Raw genomic sequence first — 22,845 nt, 5'->3', positions numbered from 1 at the left:
AGGAGGGAACGATAGGCTCGGCAATGCTGGGGGGCGGGCGGGCGGGCGGGCGACGCGATAACACATCGTTTACGTCGGCGTCCCTGCCGAGCTGTTTACATCTCCGTTTTTTTTTTCACGCGCTCTAAGAGAGCGTGGTGAAAGGACCGCAGGTGTGTGACGCAGTTTGTGGGTCAGTCGGGGTACAGCGCTTGAGTAAGATTGTAGAGGGGGGTCGCACTGGGGCGAGTCGAGGTGTGAGGAGACGGGTCACAACAGATGAAGCTCAAAGAGCCAACTGTTTTGTTCCTGCACAGAGCACACAGTTTTCCCTGTGCAGTGTTGGAACTGTGATATCAGGCACCCCGGCGGAATTTCTGTATCAGACCGGACTGCTGATGAGTCATATCTGGTCCAGAATTTGCCTGCTTAAACACATTTTGGTGGAAGGGATCGATAGGGTAATGGGACAGAAACGTTACTGCTGCATTGAGAAACAGGCTTTTGTCTCCGTTTAATGAATTGCTTATTTATTAACGGCCCTGTAAATCTGCCAAGCGTCAAATGTTTCATTGTCTTGGTGGCGTTGGCCCTCCCGTCCGTGTTTATTTATAACTTATTTATTAAACAGAGCCACACTCGCAGGAATATTCTGCTCCGGCGTGGTGCCCGGCACATTTCTCAGGTGACGCTCATTACCAATTAACGAGCGGCAGATTGTCCCCTCGTTACGTTTCACCACCATCGCCTCCCTCCTCGTCATTAATTCATTGCCCTCCTCAGTTAGTCTGTGGTGGTGAGAACTCTAGTGGGCGATAATCGTCGCGATTAGTCGTGTACCGGGCTGACATTTCTCACTGGAAATTTTCGTTCAGGTTGTTGGTAGCACGTGACTAGTCGTAGCCACAGCCACGTAACAAAATGTATACTGGGATATCACAGAGCTAGCACCGAGTCTGTGGGCCTCCCTATTGTGAGTCTGTGGTACGTCGTAAGTTTATCGGGGCGGGCGCGTTGATTTTAACTCGTGACCTCAGTGGTTCCATGCCGCCCCGGCTCTCGTAACTTATCTAGTACCCGGCTCCCTCTCGAAAACAATGCTTCTGAGAGTCCACCGCTGTGGGCAGTGTGGAAAAATTGCCCTCCCTTTGATCACGTGGCAACCCTCATCAGCCTCTGCTTGTGGGCTGGCTCGTTCCCCGTGCTGAAAGCTGCGACGGATGCGGGTCCTAGCGGTGGTTTTCACGCTCCGGCTACGGCGCTCACATCTCACCGCGACTGCCCGTCATCATAATCGTCATCATAGTCGTCATCACCACCACTGTCATAAAATAATATCGAGTTTTCATATCGTAGTCCCATTTATGCAACCGCATCAGGCAGCGCTGCCCGCAAACACGGAGGCGCGTGTGTCTGCATTAAGATCTTTCAGCCAATTAATGAGGGAAGAACCCGGGGAAAACCCGCACGTGCGAGAGAGCAACACTCTATTCCGTGCAGATGGGACAGAGAAGGATTAGTCCACATTTTGCCGTCCCGCAATCTCCTGGCAAGCCAGGGCATGGCTACTCCACAAGGCCCATGGGGAAGGGTGCCTCCACAATGCTGGATCACAGGCCACGCGCGCAGCCACCACCACACGGCTGTTCATGGCGTGCGAACAACAACAGCAGCAGCAGCAGCCTGTGTTATTTTAGTTCCACAATCATGACTGTTCCAGTTCTTATTATATTCTGCGTGCAACAGTTTAGTTCATCGCTGCACTCAAAATGCATCCATCATACCATCGTCGGTATCGGCTATGTCCAATCCACCGCCAATCCACTGCTGGATGAAGGCCGCCGTAAGCCACCGCCATCTCCCGCGATGCAGTGTCCACCCGGCACCCGCAAACGAGCCGGATTCATCGCTCCATCTCCTCTCGAATATACGTCCGCCCGGAACGTATCGCATTTTCTCGGCTGCCACTCCCGCAGTTACTCACCCGTCGTGTCACGTGTTGCCCTTATAAAGTATTTGCTTCCGTAGCGCGGCGGTTAGCGCACTGGACTTCTGGAGTTCGCAGGGTTCGATTTGATCTCCTCCACGCGGTTGTTTAAGCAACGCTACAAGTTTCTTAAGCCCTCCTCCCACCGCCAGCCGATCATTGCAGGTCACGCGCAGTGGGATGGAGTGTGGGTTACTCCCCACGTCTTCCTGTAAATCTGACCAGCGTGGAAGAGTCGACCAAAACCAACATAAAACAAAACTTTTTATTTTACCAGGTAAGGCCCGCTGAGCTGCTGTGTAGCTCTTTTTCAGAAGGGACCTGGTCACAAATGATAGCCCAACGAAGTGGCTCATCATCATGTGGAAATTGATCGCAGCCAAATACTCTCAACGCACGTTTCTAAATGTGGAGGGGAAAATCGGAGATGTCCAAAGAAAAATCCACGCGACCACGGAGAGAAAGACACCGCCAAATCGAAATGTACAACAGGCGTCAGGGTCGGGATCGAACCCACGACCTCCTGTATACCAGGCGAGGTAGTTAACATCTCGCCACCATGCAAACTCCAAATATACAGCAGGCGTTAGGGTTGGGATCGAACCCACTACCTACTGTATACCAGGCGAGGTAGTTAACATCTCGCCACCATGCAAACGCCAAATATACAGCAGGCGTTAGGGTCGGGATCGAACCCACTACCTACTGTAAACCAGACGAGGTCGTTAACATCTCGCCACCGTGACACCCCACCCCCGAGAGGGGCTCTCTAGGGCTCCCTCCGATGGAGGCTCTTCCCGACAGCAGTGGGCATGAGCAGAGCAATCGCAGGTCTGCACCTTTACCTTTGCTGGCTTCCACAAACACGCTACCGTGGGTTTTTTTTGGTGGAACGGCACAGACGCCAACACCGGGGGGCAGCCAGACGCTCCTGCAAGCGCCTGCAGTGCCTCCCGCGTCACGTCAGATTACTCCTGTCTCAAATAAAACCCCGGCAGAAGCTCGTCTGGGATTAAGCCCTGGCTGCGGCTGGTTTTTACGCCCGTGTATGCCGCGGTGTGGTCCGACTGCCCCCGAGGGTCTGGTCAGATGGATTACCCGCCTCGTTTGGCAGCGAAGTTGGTCACGCAGCGCGGTGTCTCTGCACCACCGCCCACCACACAGGATTCGCTCGCTCTAGAAAGAGAGAGGCTTGCGCTCGGAGGAGCGAGGAGCCGCAGGCAGAGCGGGAACGGCAGCAGCCAGGCGGTGTGCCGGCACCAATTCAACCCCCCCCCCCCTTACGCCCCAAGCTCTGCAATCTTCTATATATTAAGTTGTTATCGGCCAATCAATGAGCGGGAAGAAACCGGAGCAGCTGGAGAAACCCCAGGCATGCGAGGCGGCAGCACTTTATCCCATGTAGATGGAACAGATGGAGATTAGTCCGCGCTCGGTGTACTGCCATCTCGCAAGGCAGGGTCTGGTGACCTCAATGTCTAAAGGAAGGTCGCGAGTATCACAACATTGGTGTGATCCACCAATCCTCCGTTCCAGAAGTGCTGCATTTACACTTGCTTAGCCACTGCCTGGCTAAGCAAACACAAAAAAAAACTAAAACAAAGATTCCCTTAACAGACTGTTGGGGTAAGTGCTGTTAGCGAGTAGCAGCACCGATGAAGGTCGGCAAGGCACAAGAGGGGGTGGGTGGCCAACACCACGCCCGGCCGCCTTGTCTCCGCAGTGGCGATATGTCCACACCGCACCAGGTACTCATTTCATGCTGAGTCGACCTAGGGAAGGCCCAGGACCAGTTCAGATAAGTCACTGGTGTTGACCGTGAGCAGGAATCGAACTCGCATGGCCGTGTTCGTGCCGCAGCGCGCTAACCGCTACACCACACACCTACAAAAAACTCCTGTGTGTTTATATGATAACGAATTATCACAATATCAGATGTTGCTTTCATATTAGGCAGTTGGCACTCTTCCAAACCGAGAACTGCTTTGAAACGTTGCGGTGCGCGCGCGCGTGCCTAGCCGCGAGAATTTGAGGGCAACACATTCTTAGCGCGCGCGTAGCATCGCCCGAACGCGGAGAAACGCCCGCATGCCGTTGCTATTGGCGTTTTTATTTGTATTTGTTTCCATTGTGATCCATCGTGCTTGGCTACGAGCGGTATGGGATCATGTTGAAGGCACAGTCACGAGTTCAACCCCCCCCCCGGCCCGCATGAGCGTTCCCACATGGATTGGATATTCCCAAGTGGAGGAGGTGGGCATTCCTCCTTCAGAAGAACTTTTCTCGTATGCATTCAGCATTCCCAAGTGGGTTGTGCATTGCTGTGCGGGTCGGGTATGTCCACTTAGATCAACATTCCCACTTCTATCGTCATTGCGTCCATGTGGGATCACTTGTTCCGATGTGGATTCAGCATTTCCCTTTTGGTTTGGAATTTCTTACTGGAGGGTCGGTGTTTGGGTGGAGTGTTCCTGCGTCAGGACAGCGTCTCTATGTGGTTTCATCATCGCCTCCGATTAGCACGGTTGGCTCCGTACAGTGCAGAAGAAGTTCAATATACATACAGCATCATTGGCCATGCTCTATCGACTGCTGAACGAAGGCCTCCCCGGGACTCCGCCGTCTCTTGCGGTCATGCGCGCTGCAACAACGATTCGTCTGGCTCCCATCGCCTGCCACTCCGTCGTCGGTCTCGACCGCCGACTATTCATCCCTTTCCCATCGAGCCACAATGTGTTGCCGCCCAATCCCGACGGCCGGTTGGGTTCATCGTCCACACGTGTGATCCAACGCTCCTGCGCGGGTTCGGAGATCTTTAGCCCCGTCATCAATTCCTGACCTGCCGTCGCCCATTGGCGGTCGGCCGTGCCGCGCTTCGATTGGTTGCGGGGGACTGTTGCTGTACGGTCCAACTCAGCCACGCACCGTCACTGTGCCAGGCCATGGCTCGCCGTGCCTGCGGGTGGGAGAGAGTGGGGGGAATGGGGTGCGTGGGATGGTGGGGGGAGCTTGTGTGCCGTTCCTAGAAGTGACGAGAATAGCAGCGGGAATGAGTGGCGCGCATCTCGCTGGCACAAGAATTCCACGGCTCCCAAAAACAGATGCCGCCCTTGCTGGCCGGGAGGTATACGGCGCGGTAGCCGGCGCGCGACGTTAACGAGGGGGCGTCGAAAATGCACGCCGCGCTACGCCGCAAGCCTGTTGAACCGAGTTTGATTCCCGTCCGCGGCAAGCGTCGGGTGATGTCTGAGCCGGTTGCGGGGGCCTTCCCCCTTTTGATCGTCCTCCCCTGGCCAGCGTGGTGAAGTACGATCAAACAAACCCCCATGACCGACACAGTGTAGGGAGGCCTTCATCCAGCATTGGATTGACGAGCGCCAAAAATGGATGAACGCGTAAAATGTGACCCACGGCCATGTCACCCTGAATGAGCGCTCGCTTGCCTTCTGCGTTCTCTACGGGTTCTCCGGTTTCTTCCCGCACGAAGCCAAAACACTCATTAACGGAATTAGCCAAACTTCCCAACGTGTAGCAGGGGACCCTTCTGAGTAAATAAGCGGCCATCGGTTGTTTTGTTTGGAAATTCAATTTACAGTTCTGAGTCGGGTATTCTTTTTTAAACAAAGGTGGAGAATTAAATAAATTTCAATTCAAAATTAGAATTCGCTTACTCTTAAGTTTTTTCGGTAAAGTCACGTAGGTAAAAAATAAAAAATAAATAATAGAAATAATTAAATTCAGCTGTGACGGTCCCACCTGATGACGGAGACTTGTGTTGCCTCCGAAACGTCGTGATTTATTATTTTATTTCTATTATTATTTCTATTATTTATTTTTTACCTACGTGACTTTACCGAAAAGACCTAAGAGTATGAATCCTTGCAGTCACGAAAGCTTCAAATCTAGAATAGAATTCGCTTGTCACTTGCGTAAATGTCGTACTTGCACCTTGCGCAAACAGGGTGCCATAGATTCTGCTGCACTTCGTGGAAGTAGGGGGGTTGGGGAGAGGCAAGATTAGGGGGGCAGTGCAGCTTTGTGCCACCCGAGGGCACGTCCCGAGCTGTCCCACACGACATGCTTCATTCGTTGATGCGAGCAGCGGACTAATCCCACCCGCCCGTGTCCCTCGCCCAGCCAAGCGGCGGTGATGTGAAGTTGTCCGCGTCACTGCTGCGTTGCGTTTTGTGCTTTGGGAGTGCCCATGTTGAATGCACTTCTGTCACGCGAACTCCGGTCATCCTTGCAGCAGCGGCTTTTGGGCTAACCGTCGAACAAAGGCGGTCACCGCATCGCGTGCTTTCAGGTGCTCTTCTGCGGCCGTCTGGAACGCTCTTCCTTCCGTTATTGGGAAAGCCACTGGAGCGATGCACTTTTAGATCTAGATGATTTTTTTTGTGTTTAGTTTGATGTCCTTCCGCCGCACCTCCAATTAGCATGGTTGGCTACGTGCGGGGCAAAAGAAGTTCAACACGCATATATATATCTTATTTTATAACCATCTGTGGTGCTCTTGCAAAGTCAAAGTGATTTCGTCTTCAAATCAACATTATTAGGGCAGTTCTCATCTCCCGTTTGCAGTGCTGCAGAGCCAGAGGTTGGTAATGTTTCTTTATTGCTATGTCAGGGGTGCGTTTATCCATAGGAAAAGCACCATTCACTTCCCCACTCAGTGGTCCTCATTTTAATCGACCCCAGAGGGATGATGGTTTGAGTCAACCCCCCCCCTCCCTAACAGGGATATGAACTCGCAAGCTTCCAACCGCGAGCCGCTCGCTCTACCACCGAGCCGCCGTTAATGGGACATCACGGTGGCTAGGAGATGTTAACTACCTCGCCTGGTATACAGGAGGTCGTGCGTTCGATCCCGACCCTGATGCTTGCTGTGTATTCGGAGTTTGCATGTCTCTCTATCTCCGTAGTCTCCAGGTTCTCTCCACATTTAGAAACGTGCGTTTTAGAGTATTTGGCTGCTACCAATTTCCACTTGATAAGCCACTTCGTTGAGCTATCATTTGTGGCCAGGTCGCATCTGAAAAAGAGCTCGACAGCTCAGTGGGCCTTAGCTGGTAAAAACACATTCCTGCGGAGGGAGCTGGTAGGAACGTTGGGTTGCTCGGTCAATGGCCAGGGTCAACGGCCAGGGTCAACGGCGGCGTGATGTATTCCGCAAATATGCCCGACTGTGAGGGCGGGCACAAGCCGGCGTGAGTAAGTTAAACGTTGAGTTTTATAAGGGCACCACGGGGTGACCAGCCTCTCCCCACCCAGCCCCACCCCTCCCGAACCCAGCCCCTCCCCACCCTGCCCACCCAGCCCCTCCCCACCCTTCCCACCCAGGCCCACCCTCCCCACCTAGCCCCTCCCCACCCAGCCCCGCCCTCCCCACCCTGCCCCTCCTTGCACGACGGACACAATAATCCCCTGTGGGCTGGTGTAACCAGGAGGTTCCTACCAGTATAATACAAATCGTAGTACAGTAAATCGATCTGTCGAGAACCACTGAACGGAGGCACCACATCAGTTCAGTTTTCATTAATTCAGTTGCGAATATAGCGGCCTCTTGTGGTCAGAGAGGGTCATGTGAACACGTTGCCGATTGCCGCGCGTGCGGTTCTCTGCGTGCCGTGAGCTTTAATCCCCGTCTCGACTCACTAGCTTGTCTCCGTGCTCTCAACTGGCTACCCATCGCCAGTAGGGTCACATACAAGACCGCCTGCCTCTGCCACAATGCCTTCATATCCGCCTGCCCGCCGTACCTTTCTTCATTATTGACAACTTGCAGCTCGGCACACGGCAGATGCCTGCGCAGCGCGACTCACGACCTCCTCTTGATACCAAGATCCAGGATGGTCATCGTGTCTATGCACCGCTTCTCTGTGGCAGCCCCAACAGTCTGGAACGCTGTCCCTCTGCACATTCGTAGCATCACCTCAATCGCCTCCTTCAAGAGACACTTAAAAACTCACCTCTACAATCATGCTTTCGAGCGACTCTGAGCTTGGCTCCGCGCCTCTGAGTTGCGGCCACTACGTCTGCAAATTTGCGCGCGTTACAAATTGAACTATTATTATTATTAAAGGAAACGATTGTGATCGGCGGCGATGAATCTCCGCGTCGTAGCGCCGCGATGTCCCAAGTCACTCTCGGCCTCTCGCCTGGTTTAACGAACACAAACAACGTGTGGGTACGCTGCTCAAAGCGAGTGTATTCATGGACCGTCGCCCCCGTCACCGTCGCAATGTGCAATGATAATCGCTTGCTTATACCATCCAATTTTGATAACTTGGCTCAACTGCGTACCATTGGGATGAATAAAATGTTGGGGGAAATGTATGCAGGATTTTAAAAACATGAAAAAAATTCCAATCAAGGTGAGCAGCAGCAGGAATATTGACACGTTCGTCTTTATCATGTGCTATGAAGAAGGGCCATTACCTGAAACGTCGCCGATTTGAAACATTTTCATGTTTTCTTTTAAGGCTACAGTGTTGTTGACAAACGCGTTGTCTTTATTTTCCCAAATGCAATTAGGTGAATGAGAAACACATTTCGGTTTGTATGCCTTAGAGCAAATTTTTCCATGTTTTTAATTAGGTATCATGTGGATGTGTTAAGATTTGTGTTTATACATTGCCCAGTAATGCGTGAATGCGTTTAATCTCATGCTTCGTTTTTTTGTCTTCTCCCTACTGTTGCCCTTCCCCAAAACACCTACCAACATATACGTACTCACACACACACGTGCGTATACATATTATCCACTCATTCATACTATCATCTTGCACACTCACGTACACGATCTTTTACACTCACCTACATTCTCACACACTCGTCTGCATCGCAACACCACACTCATTATACACTCGCACAACCACGCAATCGTACTCTCACACACTCACGCACTTGCACCCAACAATCGTAACCCTCCCAACAACAACAACAACGACGCACACCACCACTACCCCGTCCCCTCTCGGCATCGCCCCCCTCCGCCCCGCCTCCTCGCTCTGCGTGGACCAGGCATGGTGCTTCAGCACCGCCTTCTCCCCGGTGTCGCGCTGGGCGTTTGCCGAGGCCCCCAGCATGGCCGAGCACCTGCGCCGCTGCCGCTACAACGCGGTGGAGCGGCGCCACGACGCCGTGCCGCTGCCCTGCATGTGTGGCCCGCGGCAGCGCACGCGCGAAGGCCGCAGCCTGCGCTCCGTGCTGCGACCCGCCAACTACCCCGCCGCCTGACCAGCTACCTGACCAGCTACCCCTCCACCTGATTAGCTAGCTACCTGACCAGCTACCCCCTACCTGACCAGCTAGCTACCTGACCAGCTACCCCTCCACCCGATCAGCTACCTTACCAGCTTCCCCTCCACCTGATCAGCTACCTGACCAGCTACCCCTCCACCTGACCAGCTAGCTACCTTACCAGCTACCCCTCCACCCGATCAGCTACCTGCCAACTACCCCTCGGCCTGATCAGCTACCCCCTACCTGACCAGCTAGCTACCTTACCAGCTACCCCTCCACCCGATCAGCTACCCGCCAACTACCGCTCAGCCTGATCAGCTACCTGACCAGCTACCCCTCCACCTGATCAGCTACCTTACCAGCTACCCCTCTACCCGACCAACTACCTGACCAGCTACTCCCTGCCTGATCATTTATCTGATCAGATACTCCTTTGCCCAATGAGTTACCCCCCACTGCCTGAGTATCCACCCCTCTCCCTGTTCAGCTACCCGTTTCACCTGATCAACTACACCTCCTTATCAGCTACCCCTCCGTCTGATCACCTACCACTCCACCTGACGAGGGACAGGAGGGTCTGTCTGAGAAGAGGGCGGCGTCTACCTGATTAGGTGTACCTGATTGGGCGTCTGTTTGATTGGGTGAGGGTCCGTCAATGTCTATCTGAAGGACTTGTCCAAGCAGCTCGTCTGTGTGTGTCTTGGGAATGTCTTGTTTGTCCCAAGTCTTGACTCGTGGTCTGTTTAAGTGGTTGTCATCTTAAGGGCTCATGGATCACATGGTCCCGTCTGTCTTGAAGGCTCGTCCTGTCTAATGGTTCCATCTCGCCATCTTGTCTCAAGAGCATGTCTGAAAGTCCCATCCGCCTGAGAGCATTTTGTCTGTTTGACTTAATGGGGGGGGGTTCCATGTCACATGGTCCCCTTTGATGGAAGCAACTTTGTTGCAAGGAACCGGATCGCCGATGCATTGACGTGTCCACGCGTAACCAGACGGTTTAAGTTGCGCGGTGATTTCGAGATCGATTCGGTTCTTCAACCGATCGCTCGAGCGTGACCCGACAGTCGTATAAACAACTTGAAATTCCAAACCCCACAGACACCAATCGAGCAAAGCAAAAGAAATGCTCTCCCAATGCCAGCGGTGACAGACGTGGCGTTAAATTAAACAAAGGCGCCGGCATGCGGTCGCCCGGAATTTCACGTCTTGCATCACCGGCTCTCCTCCGCTGCCCCCCCGCTGTTCGGCTTCGGGGGGGGAGGGGGGCGGCCGTTGGCACGCCGTGACGATTCACCGTCACCTCCGTCGCAGACATCGGGAGCTTCAACTGGTTCCCTTGAAACCCCGACCTTGTCGGCGGCATGTACACGTGCGCGTAACGACGGGTCGCGCGATGATTTCGAGATCGATTCGGTTCTACAACCGATTGCGTTCGGGGCCGCCGTTATTTCGGTGGATGCGAATTGCCGTAAGTGCCAGCGAAGTACGGTGACGGTTTTGGGTGTGTGTCTGTGTGCGCGTCGTTGAAAATGCGACCGGCATCTCCAGTCGCCGTACAGAACGGCTCAGAAATATATATATATTCCGGAATCTTCACGACGTCGATAAACAGAAGCATTCAAATCAAACAAGACGAGTTCGTGCGCCGACGATGGAGCCACGAGAAGTGCCTCGGCAGTCTCCGTGTGACCAGTGAAGTAGATGGCGCAGACGCTGTCGGGTAATGTCGGCAAGATGGGGCAACTAACTTTGTGGGGCGAGCAGAACTGGACGAGTTAATAAGGAACGAAACCGCAACTACGGAACCCCGGATTCGTGACGTATCATCGAGACGCTGTGCGGGCGATGAATGGTCACGTGCCCGAAGGTCCCCTGTGTAATCGGGAGTCGCACGATCATGCGTGCCGCGGGGGTTACGCGCGAGCGTGGTGTGTGGACTCAACCGGGTTGGACGTGAAGGGGAGACAGATGGACAAGGAGGTGGGGTGAGGGTGAGGGGGGGGGGGGTGTGCAGTGGATGTGCAACCACGTGTCGTTAAATTACGAGGGCGATCGAAAACTTTTTCCGGCTGACCTCGAAAGCAATTTACGGACCTTGCTTTCAAGGCCCGAGCACGTTCAAGTGCGATGTGCCCTCGATCTTCCAAAAGCTACAATCAGAATCTGTATTTATACTGGAGGAATCCGATGAGCAATGAAGCTCTTTTTTCAAAGATGTTAAGTTAGGGGCCGGTCAGAAAGTTACAACAATACAAAAACACTGAGTGCAAAGTATAGGAACGGTTATCAAATCACAAAAACTACATTTAACTATTTTTATTCTACCAGGTGAAGCCTGCTGGGCTATTAACTGCTGTTCCAGAAGCAACCTGGCCACACATCACAGCTCAGCAAAGTAGCTTATTATCACGTGGAAATGTTTATCCACACATGCGTGTCCTACTTTAAAAGGACCCATGGTTCTCTTGCGAAGTCAAAGTGATTTTCTGTTCAAATGAACATTAGGGCACCGTATAGGAACGGTCATCAGAGTCGGCAGTGTTACATTTCCTAAATAAATGTTTTGCTATATGATATATTTTTATTATTTTAGCAGGCAAGGCCCACTGGGCTACGTAGCTCTTTTCCAGAAGCAACCTGCCTATCACAAATGATAGCATCTCGACGAAGTGGCAGATGTCATGATCACGTGGAAATGCATCGCTAGGAAGAACATTGTGAATGTCGGGTTTCCTCCAAAACCTCTGCCCGTTCGACGATGCCCACGTTGTGACGTCGTTGTGACGTTGGTGCACCATCGCGACGCCATGCCAGAGGGGGATTCACCAGCGGTGCAATACGCGGGGCAAGCCACTGGGGGCGCCAGATCTGTGCTAAGTGGATTTCCGTGAGTTACCCCCCATCCCATCATGTATTTGTCAGGTTTTTTTTTACATTTTTTCGGTCAAAATGCAACCAACTTTGAACATCCGAAGAAAGAAAACACGATGGGTTAATATTTCTGAGAAATCGGCACGAAGCGTTTTTTAGTATATAAAACAAAAATACCTACGTACTTTTCACCAAGCATTCAACCAATGCTTTTAGAGCACCGCACCTTCTCCGTAAGGTGAAAGAGTTTGCATCGAGCACACCTCCCCCCCCCCCCCCTTGTGTGTCTGTGCCCCCAATGCCACACTTACCCACGACCTTAAAAAAAACACAACAATAACACCGAGTGCCGAGAGGTCCCTTTCAACAGAACAAAAAAAGTGGTTTCTGGCCTCAATTGGGCCCTTGCCTCGTCGCAAAGGTCATCTCATTATCTACGGCGGCAAGTACGCAAGCGCTGGCGATTATCAAGAGGACCTACCGGATGGCGCCGGCCGTATTGACGGTGGTGGTCACAGTCCCTCCTCTTCATTGAGATCTTGAGAGCTGATCCAAGAGGGTTTTTCGTCCGACTCTTCCCCCCTGTACCAGGTGTCGTGGAAGAGAGTTTGGGGTCGCCCACACTTTACCCCCCCCCCCCTCCGCAGCCCGTGACCTACCGACCGACTCGCCGCGGTGCTTCCGTTCATACCGCCGTGGGTGGACAAAGGCGGTGGTGGCGGGGGGGGGGGGTGGTCGGGGATTTGAAGAAACGTTTGCACCGTTGTTTCTAGCGCCGCGCCGGGGAGATGGAATGGAACCCGGCGTGACGTCTGCAACGCAAGTCCTGCGAGCGATCGCTGTTGACCCGTTAAACCAGCACTGTGACGGCGCGATTGATGATCGTTTTGGGTGAATTCGGTTATCGAGCGCCTATTGCGCACGGACTCCCAAGCAGTGCGCAGAGAATGCCGCTGAGCTGTTTTTGCTGCCTTTCCTCCCCGCTTCTACTCCTATGTGTGTGTGGTTTTTTTCTATCAATTCCCACGTCTCACACCGTCGGAGGGATTTTTTTAAGACGTTGGCCTATTCAGTGGCGATTATGCAAGCCAAGGGGGGATGCCCGTTGAGATAATGTATATTTTTTACGAGTGTACCGGCAGAGTATAAATTTGTATCGTAGATTAGCTCCGTGTGAAACGTTAGGCTTTTATAAGTACCCGACATTTATTCTTGTAACGTTGGATTGAAGGAGTTGTGTGTACACACTTGCATTGCGTGCCGCGACACCGTGCGTGTGTGCGTGTGTGTGGCCTCAACGTGCACATAGCCTGGCACAAGCGTCGTGGTGACGTCACAGCCACTTTGTGGCGAATGGCGGTTGTTGTTGTTGGCCTCAATGTGCACCTAGCCTGGCACAAGCGGCGTGGGGACGTCACCGCCACTTAGTGGCCGAATTGTTATTGTTTATGGGAGCGGTAGGGTAGTGGTATGCGCACTGCACTACAAACCTGGCGGCCCGAGTCTTGTTAATATTAGCAGTGAATATATATTAACTCGGCCCTGGGGCCTCTCCTAGGTCGACTCGGCCTTAAATGGATAGCTGTCTCAGTGCATAAAACGTCAGCACTGGGGGAGATGAAAGTGAACGGGCATGACGTTGACAAAACCAACCTCTCATGCGTGGCGGTGGCCTTTATAGGTGCTTGCTAACAGCGCTTGCCCCAAAAAACCTGCGGTAGGCTGTATGTGTGGAAATGAAAACGGGGCTTTGTTTTACTCTGGTTGAAAGGAAAATATAACAAGTTGCACGTTAGAAATGTCAACAGCTAAAATAGAATTGGCCAATCGGCACCCGATCAATTGCGGTCATCGAAAAAGGACGCGGTGCTGGGTAAATTGAGGAGTTAGTAAATGTTTCGGAATGGCGGATATAACTTATAAACAAAAAATGTGTAAAGAAATTGTACACACTTTTGGATGATGTAACGCGTAAGTATGGAAGCCAACGGGTAGCAGACAGGGCAAAAAAATGTTACTTTACAAAATGTCCCTTTCGGTCTCTGGCGAAGTTTTGGGAAACCTTTTGATCACTTTGTCCATTGTTCAGTTGGATAAGTCCCTGAACGACAACGCAACTTTACGCGAAAGTGTCACTCGTATCGGATCATCTCTGAGGGCTCGTTAGAGACGGCTGCAGCTTATTACATTTAAGGTTTCGACCTTCGTTGCAAAGGGTTATCAAGGAAGGGCTGGTAACTGTTTTTTTCCTTTCAACATCATTAATGTGTTTTTAAATCCCTCAAACTCTTGTGCCTGAGTGTTGCAACAGCAACAGTTTGAACGTGTGATACAAGCGGGCAAATTTCCATTGCCCGTTCTTTCCCACTTGCACAGCAAGAGCCGGGGCTGGTTGCCGTGTCGACGCCGGAAGCGTGTCAGGAAGCACGGGTTGCGCTTTTCCACTGCGCGAGCCGTGCCGAGCCATGCGGCCGACGTCAAAACGCATACGTAATTAGCCCCGCCCCTCAGAATATATATTTATTCTGAATCAAAATATTTTCTACTGCAAGAGGAATTCCAATGAGCTTATGAAGCTCTTTTTTGCACAGATGTCTGGTCTTGGCAGGCCAGATCGCCGCCACAAGCAACAAACGACACAAAAAACCACGATAGGTTCCTGCTCGATAATTGGTTTTTTACCCTTCTATCTGGCAAAAAAACTAACACCTTTTTTTACAAGGAGTCATGTTTGCATAGACCACAATACCTGCAGTCATAATGCAAACCTTAAAACATAACTCTGGTCCAACCCATGTGAGACTAGGCTCTAAGGAAAGCTGTCTCGGGTGTGGACCAATCAACTGCAAGGACAGTGCATACATTATCAGAGTTGTGTTTTTTGTTTGCATTATGACTGCAGGTATTGTGGTCTATGCAAACATGACTCCTTATAAAAAAAGGTGTCAGTTTTGTTGCCAGATAGAAGGGTAAAAAAACCAATTATCATATTTTTCTACTGGCAAATGAGGTTCCAATGAGGTTCCTGCTCGTTTAGGTAAAATGCCAATCGAAAAACCAACCGGGCCACGCTGGCCCCCATGTGCTGGCAATGGCTCGGATGTGCAAGTGGAAACGTTGGGATTTTATTTTGTTAGATTTGCGGTAGTATGAGCCCCTCTCTATACTGTATTGCTTTTCTTTAGAGTTTGACAAACGTTTGAGATTCTTGAATACGCGTTCATTTTTGGAGTAACGGCAGGAGTTTAGAAACAAAAGATGTTTACTTGAATTAAATATATTCCAAGCTTGTGTTACTTACTCCAAGACTGAACGGATTGTCTTTCGAGGGTGTCTTCTGAGTGGCTGGCGGTTTGTAGAAGAGAAAAAAAAACACGCGATTTAATATTGAAGCGTATTGAAGTACTGTAGTTTGGTTTTGAAATTTAGATGCAATAATGTTGTAGTTTTTTTCATCAAAACGGTTTGAAAGCAGCATTAAATTCGTGCCGGTTCAGCATGGCTTGGCACAGGCGAGCACGACTGAGTTTCTATTAACAATGTGTTCATCGGTTGTATCGTTATGTCCAAAAACATGAAGGAATATATTTGACCCGCAATAGTAATCAAACGCTACGTCTGTCAATGCTGCGGCAGACTTTGAAGTTTTCCCCGCAACGCGTTGATGATAACGGCATAACGTCACGTATTGCGACTCGCTGGGGCTGGGTGTGGGTGGGACGGGTGATTAGCACGGTTCGCTACGTACGGTGCGAAAGAAGTTCAACACGACATACATGTGAACATCTACACCATGTCCATAGCTTACTGGACAACAAAACAAAGATCCCCCGTGTAGCCTGAGTGGACTGTTGTGGCAAGTGCTGTTAGCGAGCACCTATCAAGGCCGGCACGGCACACGAGGGGGTGGGTGACCAACACCACGCCCGGCCGCTTTTGTCTCCCTAGTGGCAATGTGTACACACCGCACCAGGTACTCATTTGATGCTGAGTCGACCTAGGGGAGGCCCAGGAGCGGTTCAGATAATCGTCACCGGTGTTGGCCCTGAGCGGGAAGCGAACTCGGGTCGCCGGGTTCGTTGCGCAGCGCGCGAATCGCTACACCACCGCTCCCCACGCACACACACAGACACAAACTGCTGACAACACATGCAATGAGTTTGTTGTACTGTAGTTTAGAAGTAAGCGAACGTACGTGAGAGAGAACGGCAGTTCCACCGTGCGTAAGCAACACACCGCGCCGGGTGTTGGAAGGGTTAATGGGTCTTTGGGGGCCGACACGTGGACGGGTGCGACCGATAGGCGACGTTGTTACTGCGTTGTTACAAGAATTGCGCGCGGAATTCGTTTTAAAATTACGGGGAGCGTTCAAGGATCTGAAGTTCTCCCCCTGGGGTGGGGTGGGGTGAAGGGGAGGCGAAGTGTCCGTGTCTGGACACTGTTGTTCTGAAGTTTTTTTTTTTGGCATGAAATTCTTTTCCTCGTTTCGCTTCGTCGAAAATCTGATGCGGGAAGGACGCGCAAACTCGACCCTTCACTTGTTGTGAGTTTACATCGATTATAATTTGTGTCCGTTTATTATTTTGTTGGGGTTTGGTTCATCGATGTAGAATTATTATTGTTTATCGTTTTCGTTTTGGCGTGGTTGATTGTTTTACATGAAGTATTACCTTATCTACGTGTACCAGGTGCATTGTTCCGAACTGTATTTAATTCTGTATAATAAAAAAAACCGTCTTGAGCATTCTGCAGGCTTGCGTCTCTATAATTATTTTCACAGATCGTTGTACAGTCAGCAGCAACGCGCCGCGCGGAGATTAACGCGCGCGTTATGTAACCGCGGCGGGCGGCGAGGTCGATGTTTGGCAGCGCGTTCGGCTCGGCTCGGTGTCGTAAGGGGGAGCGGCGATGACTCCGCTCCCCTCTCGCCCGTCTCGGCGCCTCCTCCTCGGCCCTCCGTGCTCTGGGATGTCGGGAGTCGGTTTCGGGTGGCTTGGGTGGGTGGCTGCGTGGTGGCGTGGCGGATTGAGAGGTCAAAATCCCGGGCTGACGAGAGCTGGACGTGGTGGGAAGTAATGAATCCGCGCGACGAACCGAGCCACTGTTTGAGTTCGATTCCGGGAAGCGGCTAACATCAGTGGGCGATATGCGAACCGGTCCTGTGCCGCCCCTAGGTCTACTTAGCCTTAAATGTATACGTAATAGTTTGAACACGTTTGCACACGTGGCATTGCGTGCTTGATATGTCAACGTTTGCATCTCAAGGGAAGTGGCAGGGGCGGTGCGCAAACAATAACACTGGGGAGACAAAGGCGGCTGGGCTTGGTGCAGATCGCACGACTGTATTCCATTGCGTGCCATCACAGAGGCTTGCTGACAACACTAATGATCAAAACTTTGGCTGCACCGGCCTGTAATCTATGTACACAGGTATGTAATTACATACCGAGAACAATTAGCAAGTGTGCCGACAGGATATTTAGTGACTGCATACGCGCGTGTGTGTTAGTGTGTGTGTATATTGTTTGTTTTTCGGTAAAGTCACGTAGATAAAAATAAAATTATAACTATTTTAGTCTATGAAGGCTACACGGGGGGATGTTTGTCTTTGGTGCTGGCCACCCACCCCCTCGTGTGCCGTGCCGGCCTTCAGAGGTGCTACTCGCTAACAGCACTTAAAATAAAAATTATTATTTTTGTTCTACCTACGTGACTTTACCGAAAGAACCAAGAATATGAATTCTTGCAGTCACGAAAGTTTTAAGTCAAAATCGTGTGAGTGTATGCTTGTGAACGTACATAATAGCGAGTGGTGGCGCAATGGTTAGCGCACTGCGCTACGAACCCGGCGACCCGAGTTAGAATCCCGCTCGCAACCAATAGCAGAAGTGGAATATTTAACCGTTCATGTGCCTCCCCTAGGTCGACTCAGCCTTAAAAATAATACCTGCTACGGTGTGTAAACATCGTCACTGGCGAGATAAAAGCGGCCGGGTGTGGGAGTACTGGCCACCCACCCCCTCGTGTGCCGTGCCGGCCTTCATATGTGCTGCTCGCTAACAGCACTTGCCCCAACAGTCTCTGAAGGCTACACGGGGGGGTTTTGCCTTAGTACGTGCGTCAGAGTGAACTCGATTAGCATTTGACGAGCCATCGGCAACAAATGTTCCCGCATTGTCGCGAATGGTTGAACTCTGTCACCACAATTGACGCCACAGCAGCATCACATTTCTCTCTTTCTTTCCCTTCTCTCTCTCTATTTCCCTATGCTGCAAGGTGACACTGACGGCTGCTCTGTGCTTCCAGTGTTCAGAGGCCTGCTTAATGCGCGGCTCCGGCTGGAGCACGCGTACCACACACGTGTCTGTGATGTGCAGCACGTCTTCTTCGAACGCTGGGGAGCCGGAGGGGCTCTCTGTACCAGCGTGGACGGCACCCTCGTGTTCACCTTTTGAAGCGCTCGCTCATCGCCGTGGCGTGCGTGATGACCACCACCACCACGTGGCTTTTATTTCGTGTTGTGCGCGGTGCTTGTAACGCCACAGCGCGTGGATTTGTAGCGTTTATATTTCATTTGCTTGCTGGTGACTTTGTGTATTTCGAATCGAAATCGCCTCCATGGCTGTTGCTGCTGGCGGCAATAAAAGTTGTTTAAAAGTCAAACGTCTCTCTCCTTCCTTCCCTCCTCTCTCTCGGAGGTCAGCACAGCAGTGGCACGGTGAAGAGACGTGTGAATTGAATTACATTCGGAGGCCGTGTGGGTGGAAATTCCACACCACCATTATCATCATAATAATATGACCCCGGTAACACGTTGGAGAGACAGCGCGATTGTGTGTTCACGTTGCACACACACCGAATACGATCGCACACTATTAAAGTGTTAATCCACTTTATAGCAGCAGCAGCAGAAGTCTCTTGCTCACAGTGTAATAAACAACCGCACTTAATTATTGATTACACTGATGATGACGATGCTGATACTGCTGCTACCTGAAATATCCAACGAGCCCCCCTTCCATCTCGAGCAGAAGGCACGGGAACACGAGCGGGGCGATGGAGCCGCATCGCCCATCATCTCTCGGCGTCGTCATCGTCATCATCAGCAAGAGCTGCTGATGATGATGATGATGATCGTGGTGTAAGCACGAATACTGACGGTGTGTTCAGTTTCAGTTCAGTTAATTCATACTGGTAGGAACCTCCTGGTTACACCAGCCCACAGGGGATTATTGCGTCCGTCGTGCAGGGAGGGGCTGGGTGGGGAGGGTGGGGCTGGGTGGGGAGGGGCTGGTCACCCCGTGGTGCCCTTATAAAACTCAACGTTTAACCTACTCACGCCGGCTTGTGCCCGCCCTCACAGTCGGGCATATTTGCGGAATACACCACGCCGCCGTTGACCCTGGCCATTGACCGAGCAACCCAACGTTCCTACCAGCTCCCTCCGCAGGAATGTGTTTAGGTATAGCCCTGTGAGCCATGCAACAAACAAAGACATGAACAAAAAACATCTTAAAGTGACTACGTGCAACAGAAAAAATTAACCCGTAAAAACAAAGTTTTTCACTATAAATCCTTTATATCTCGTCCTCTGGCTTGAAATGGCTGCCACCTATGGGTCAGATGATTGCCTGCCACCATTAAGCAATTGGTAATTAAATATAAAAAAAAATCCTAAAAAGTGTAAAACAAATTTCACGAAAATAAATTATCACGCACAACGAGTCTGTGTGCAAAATGTCAGCTCGATTGGATCACGGGAAGTGGGTTAAAAAACGACCGAAAGATTTGCACGGTCATAAGCGCGCAAGCAAGCAAGTGAACTTAATATAAAGGATTTTAAAATCCAGGAAAATACAGCAAAGTCTTCCAGAAAAAAGCACAGTATACCGTGTGTGTGTGTACGTCAGTCATTCAAATATGAACTAAAATGTTTTTATTTTAGCAGGTAACGGCCCACTGAGCTGCTATATAGCTATTTGTCAGAAGCGACCTGGATATCACAAATGATAGCCCATCGAAGCGTCTTATCACGTGGAAATGTATAGCAGCAGCCAACTACCGTACTGTAAACGCGTGATGTTGATTCTAAATGTGGAGGGAAAAACCGGAGGACCCGAAGAAAAATCCACACGGCCACGGGGGGAGAGAGAGAAAACACGCAAACTCCAAATATACAGCAGGCGTCAGGGTCGGGATCGAACCCACGACCTCCTGCATTCCAGGCGAGGTAGTTAATATCTCGCCACCGTGCAAACTCCAAATATACAGCAGAAGGCGTCAGGATCGGGATTGACCCCACAACTTCCTGTATACCAGGCGAGGTAGTTAACATCTCTCCACCGTGCAAACTCCACAAATACAGCAGCAGGCGTCAGGGTCGGGATCGAACCCACGACCTCCTGTATACCAGGCGAGGTAGTTAACATCTCCTAGCCACCGTGGCGCCCCACGTCAGCCATGACAATACATGGGAGCAGGACCCTCTTGAAAATGAGTCTTGAGAGAGCGAGAGAGAGGCGAGGAATAGCTAAACTTCGCGATACGGTCTCTGCCAAGTGTGGATCAGGCGAAGTGGGGGTGGGTAGGGGATGGCATTACCCTGCTCAATTATTAATCTCATGAGCTGCGGCGAGCGAGCGATGAGAACGATGATGATGATGATGAAGGGGCGCCGCTGTTAGCGTCGTTAGACGTAAGAGAGGTCTCTCCTGATAGCTTTGAGATGCACCAGAGACACATCGATTTTATTTTTTGCTTTTTGGTTTTTAACCCGAGAAGAGCCGCCGCTCTTGAACCATTAAGGATGCTCCCAATGCTCTCAGTCTCTCGCAGCCTCTCAGTCTCTCGCAGTCTCTCTCTCTCTTTTTTACGATCAGAGGAAACAAGAAAATGCTCGGTGTATTTACACCATGGGAACCTCATTTGCCAGTAAAAATATGATAATTGGTTTTTTACCCTTCTATCTGGCAACAAAACTGACACCTTTTTTACAAGGAGTCATGTTTGCATAGACCGCAATACCTGCAGTCATAATACAAACAAAAGACATAACTCTGATAATGTGCACTGTCCTTGAAGTTGATTGGTCCACACCCGAGACAGCTCTAAGGAAAGCTGTCTCGGGTGTGGACCAATCAACTTCAAGGAAAGTGCACATTATCAGAGTTATTTCTAGATTTGAAGCTTTCGTGACTTTACCGAAAAAACCTAAGAATATCAGAGTTATGTCTTTAATTTGCATTATGACTGCAGGTATTGCGGTCTATGCAAACATGACTCCTTGTAAAAAGGTGTCAGTTTTGTTGCCAGATAGAAGGGTAAAAAACCAATTATCATGCTCGGTGTAGTCGGCAATTTGCTTCGTTAATCATTTAGTTTTTTTTGTCTCTTCCTCTCTCGTTCAAAAGCCCCTCTCTGTACCAGCGTGCACGGCACTCTCGTGTTCACCTTCTGAAGCGCTTGCTCGTCGCCGTGGCGTGCGCGATGACCACCACAACCACGTGACTTTTCTATTGTATTGTACGCGGTGCTTTCAGCACCACAGCACGTAGATTTGTAACGATATGTAACGTTTGTTTTCTTTCGTTTGCTGGTGACTGTTTTTCATATTGGAATCGCCTCCGGTGCTTTTGCTGCTGGCGGCAATAAAAGTTGTTTAAAAGTCAAAAAGTCTCAGTCTCTCTCCCTCTCTCGTTCAAAAGCCCCTCTCTGTACCAGCGTGCACGGCACCCTCGTATTCACCTTCTGAAGCGCTCGCTCGTCACCGTGGCGTGCGCGATGACCACCACCACCGACACCACGTGACTTTTCTTTTGTATTGTACGCGGTGCTTTCAGCGCCACAGCGCGTCGATTTGTAGCGTTTATTTTCTTTTGTTTGCTGACTTTGTGTATTTCATATCGAAATCGCCTCCAATGCTGTTGCTGCTGACGGCAATAAAAGTTGTTTAAAAATTCAAGTCTCTTTTTTTTACTTTCAGAGGAAACGAGAAGATGCTCTCATTCTCTCTTCCTCTCTCTCAGTCTCTCTCTCAGTCTCTCTCCCTCTCTCGTTCACTTTGTTTCGGCTGGTACCGCACGTCGCTCGGCACGAAACGCCCAAAGCTTTCGCTCCACGTGAATTATAAAGTAGCAATAGCTGTCCGCCCCGTACGGTTTACCGCCGTATTCTTTGCACAGGGAAATTGAGTTTGCAGGTCCATATACGGCGGAGGGCCGTTTCAATAGGGGGCAAAAAAACGCGTGTAATCAAAATACTTTTCAAAACACGCTTTAATGAAATGTACCCTACTCGTAATGGCAGAACTCCACGACTCCAGGAAGTGGCCCCGAAGCTTGCCATAATGTAAGGGACCGTGGCCAATTAGACCCAAGCCGAAACATAACATATAAAAATGAATGTTTAATTTTTTTTTTTAGAATATAGTATTGTCATCAGTATGACATAAGTATACCAAGTTTGCAGTCGATACCACATTGGGAAGTGGGTTAAAATTGAGTTACAATATTTGAAGATACGACAACAACAACAGACAGAGTAAGTACATAGAAAGCGTGTAAAAAGATCGTTTAAAATTTTTATTTTTATTTTTCATGATAGAATATAGTATTGTCATCTGTGTGACATAAGTATAACACGTTTGCAGTCGATTTCACATTGGGAAGTGGGTAAAAATTGAGTTGCAAGATTTGAGGATACAACAACGACGCCAACAACAGACAGAGTGAGTTAAATAAAAGCGTGTACTAATAAAATAATAA

General features: G+C 50.6%; 1 protein-coding gene across 1 annotated transcript in view; it reads left to right on the top strand.

The window, feature by feature from the left end:
• The window catches only part of LOC144948627 (F-box only protein 30-like), a 28,838-nt gene extending 17,652 nt beyond the window's left edge, over window positions 1–11,186 (top strand). Inside the window, exon 6 of the mRNA XM_078878239.1 lies at window positions 8,990–11,186. Coding sequence (XP_078734365.1) covers window positions 8,990–9,205 — 216 coding nt within the window. The 3' untranslated portion in view covers window positions 9,206–11,186. The remainder of the gene's footprint in view (window positions 1–8,989) is intronic.
• The last annotated feature ends 11,659 nt before the right edge of the window (window positions 11,187–22,845 follow it).

This window comes from Lampetra fluviatilis, chromosome 50 (genome assembly GCF_964198595.1).
Source record: "Lampetra fluviatilis chromosome 50, kcLamFluv1.1, whole genome shotgun sequence".
Lineage (NCBI taxonomy): Eukaryota > Metazoa > Chordata > Hyperoartia > Petromyzontiformes > Petromyzontidae > Lampetra > Lampetra fluviatilis.
Note: the sequence above shows the minus strand (reverse complement) of the source record. Positions and strands in the feature narration are given on the sequence as shown.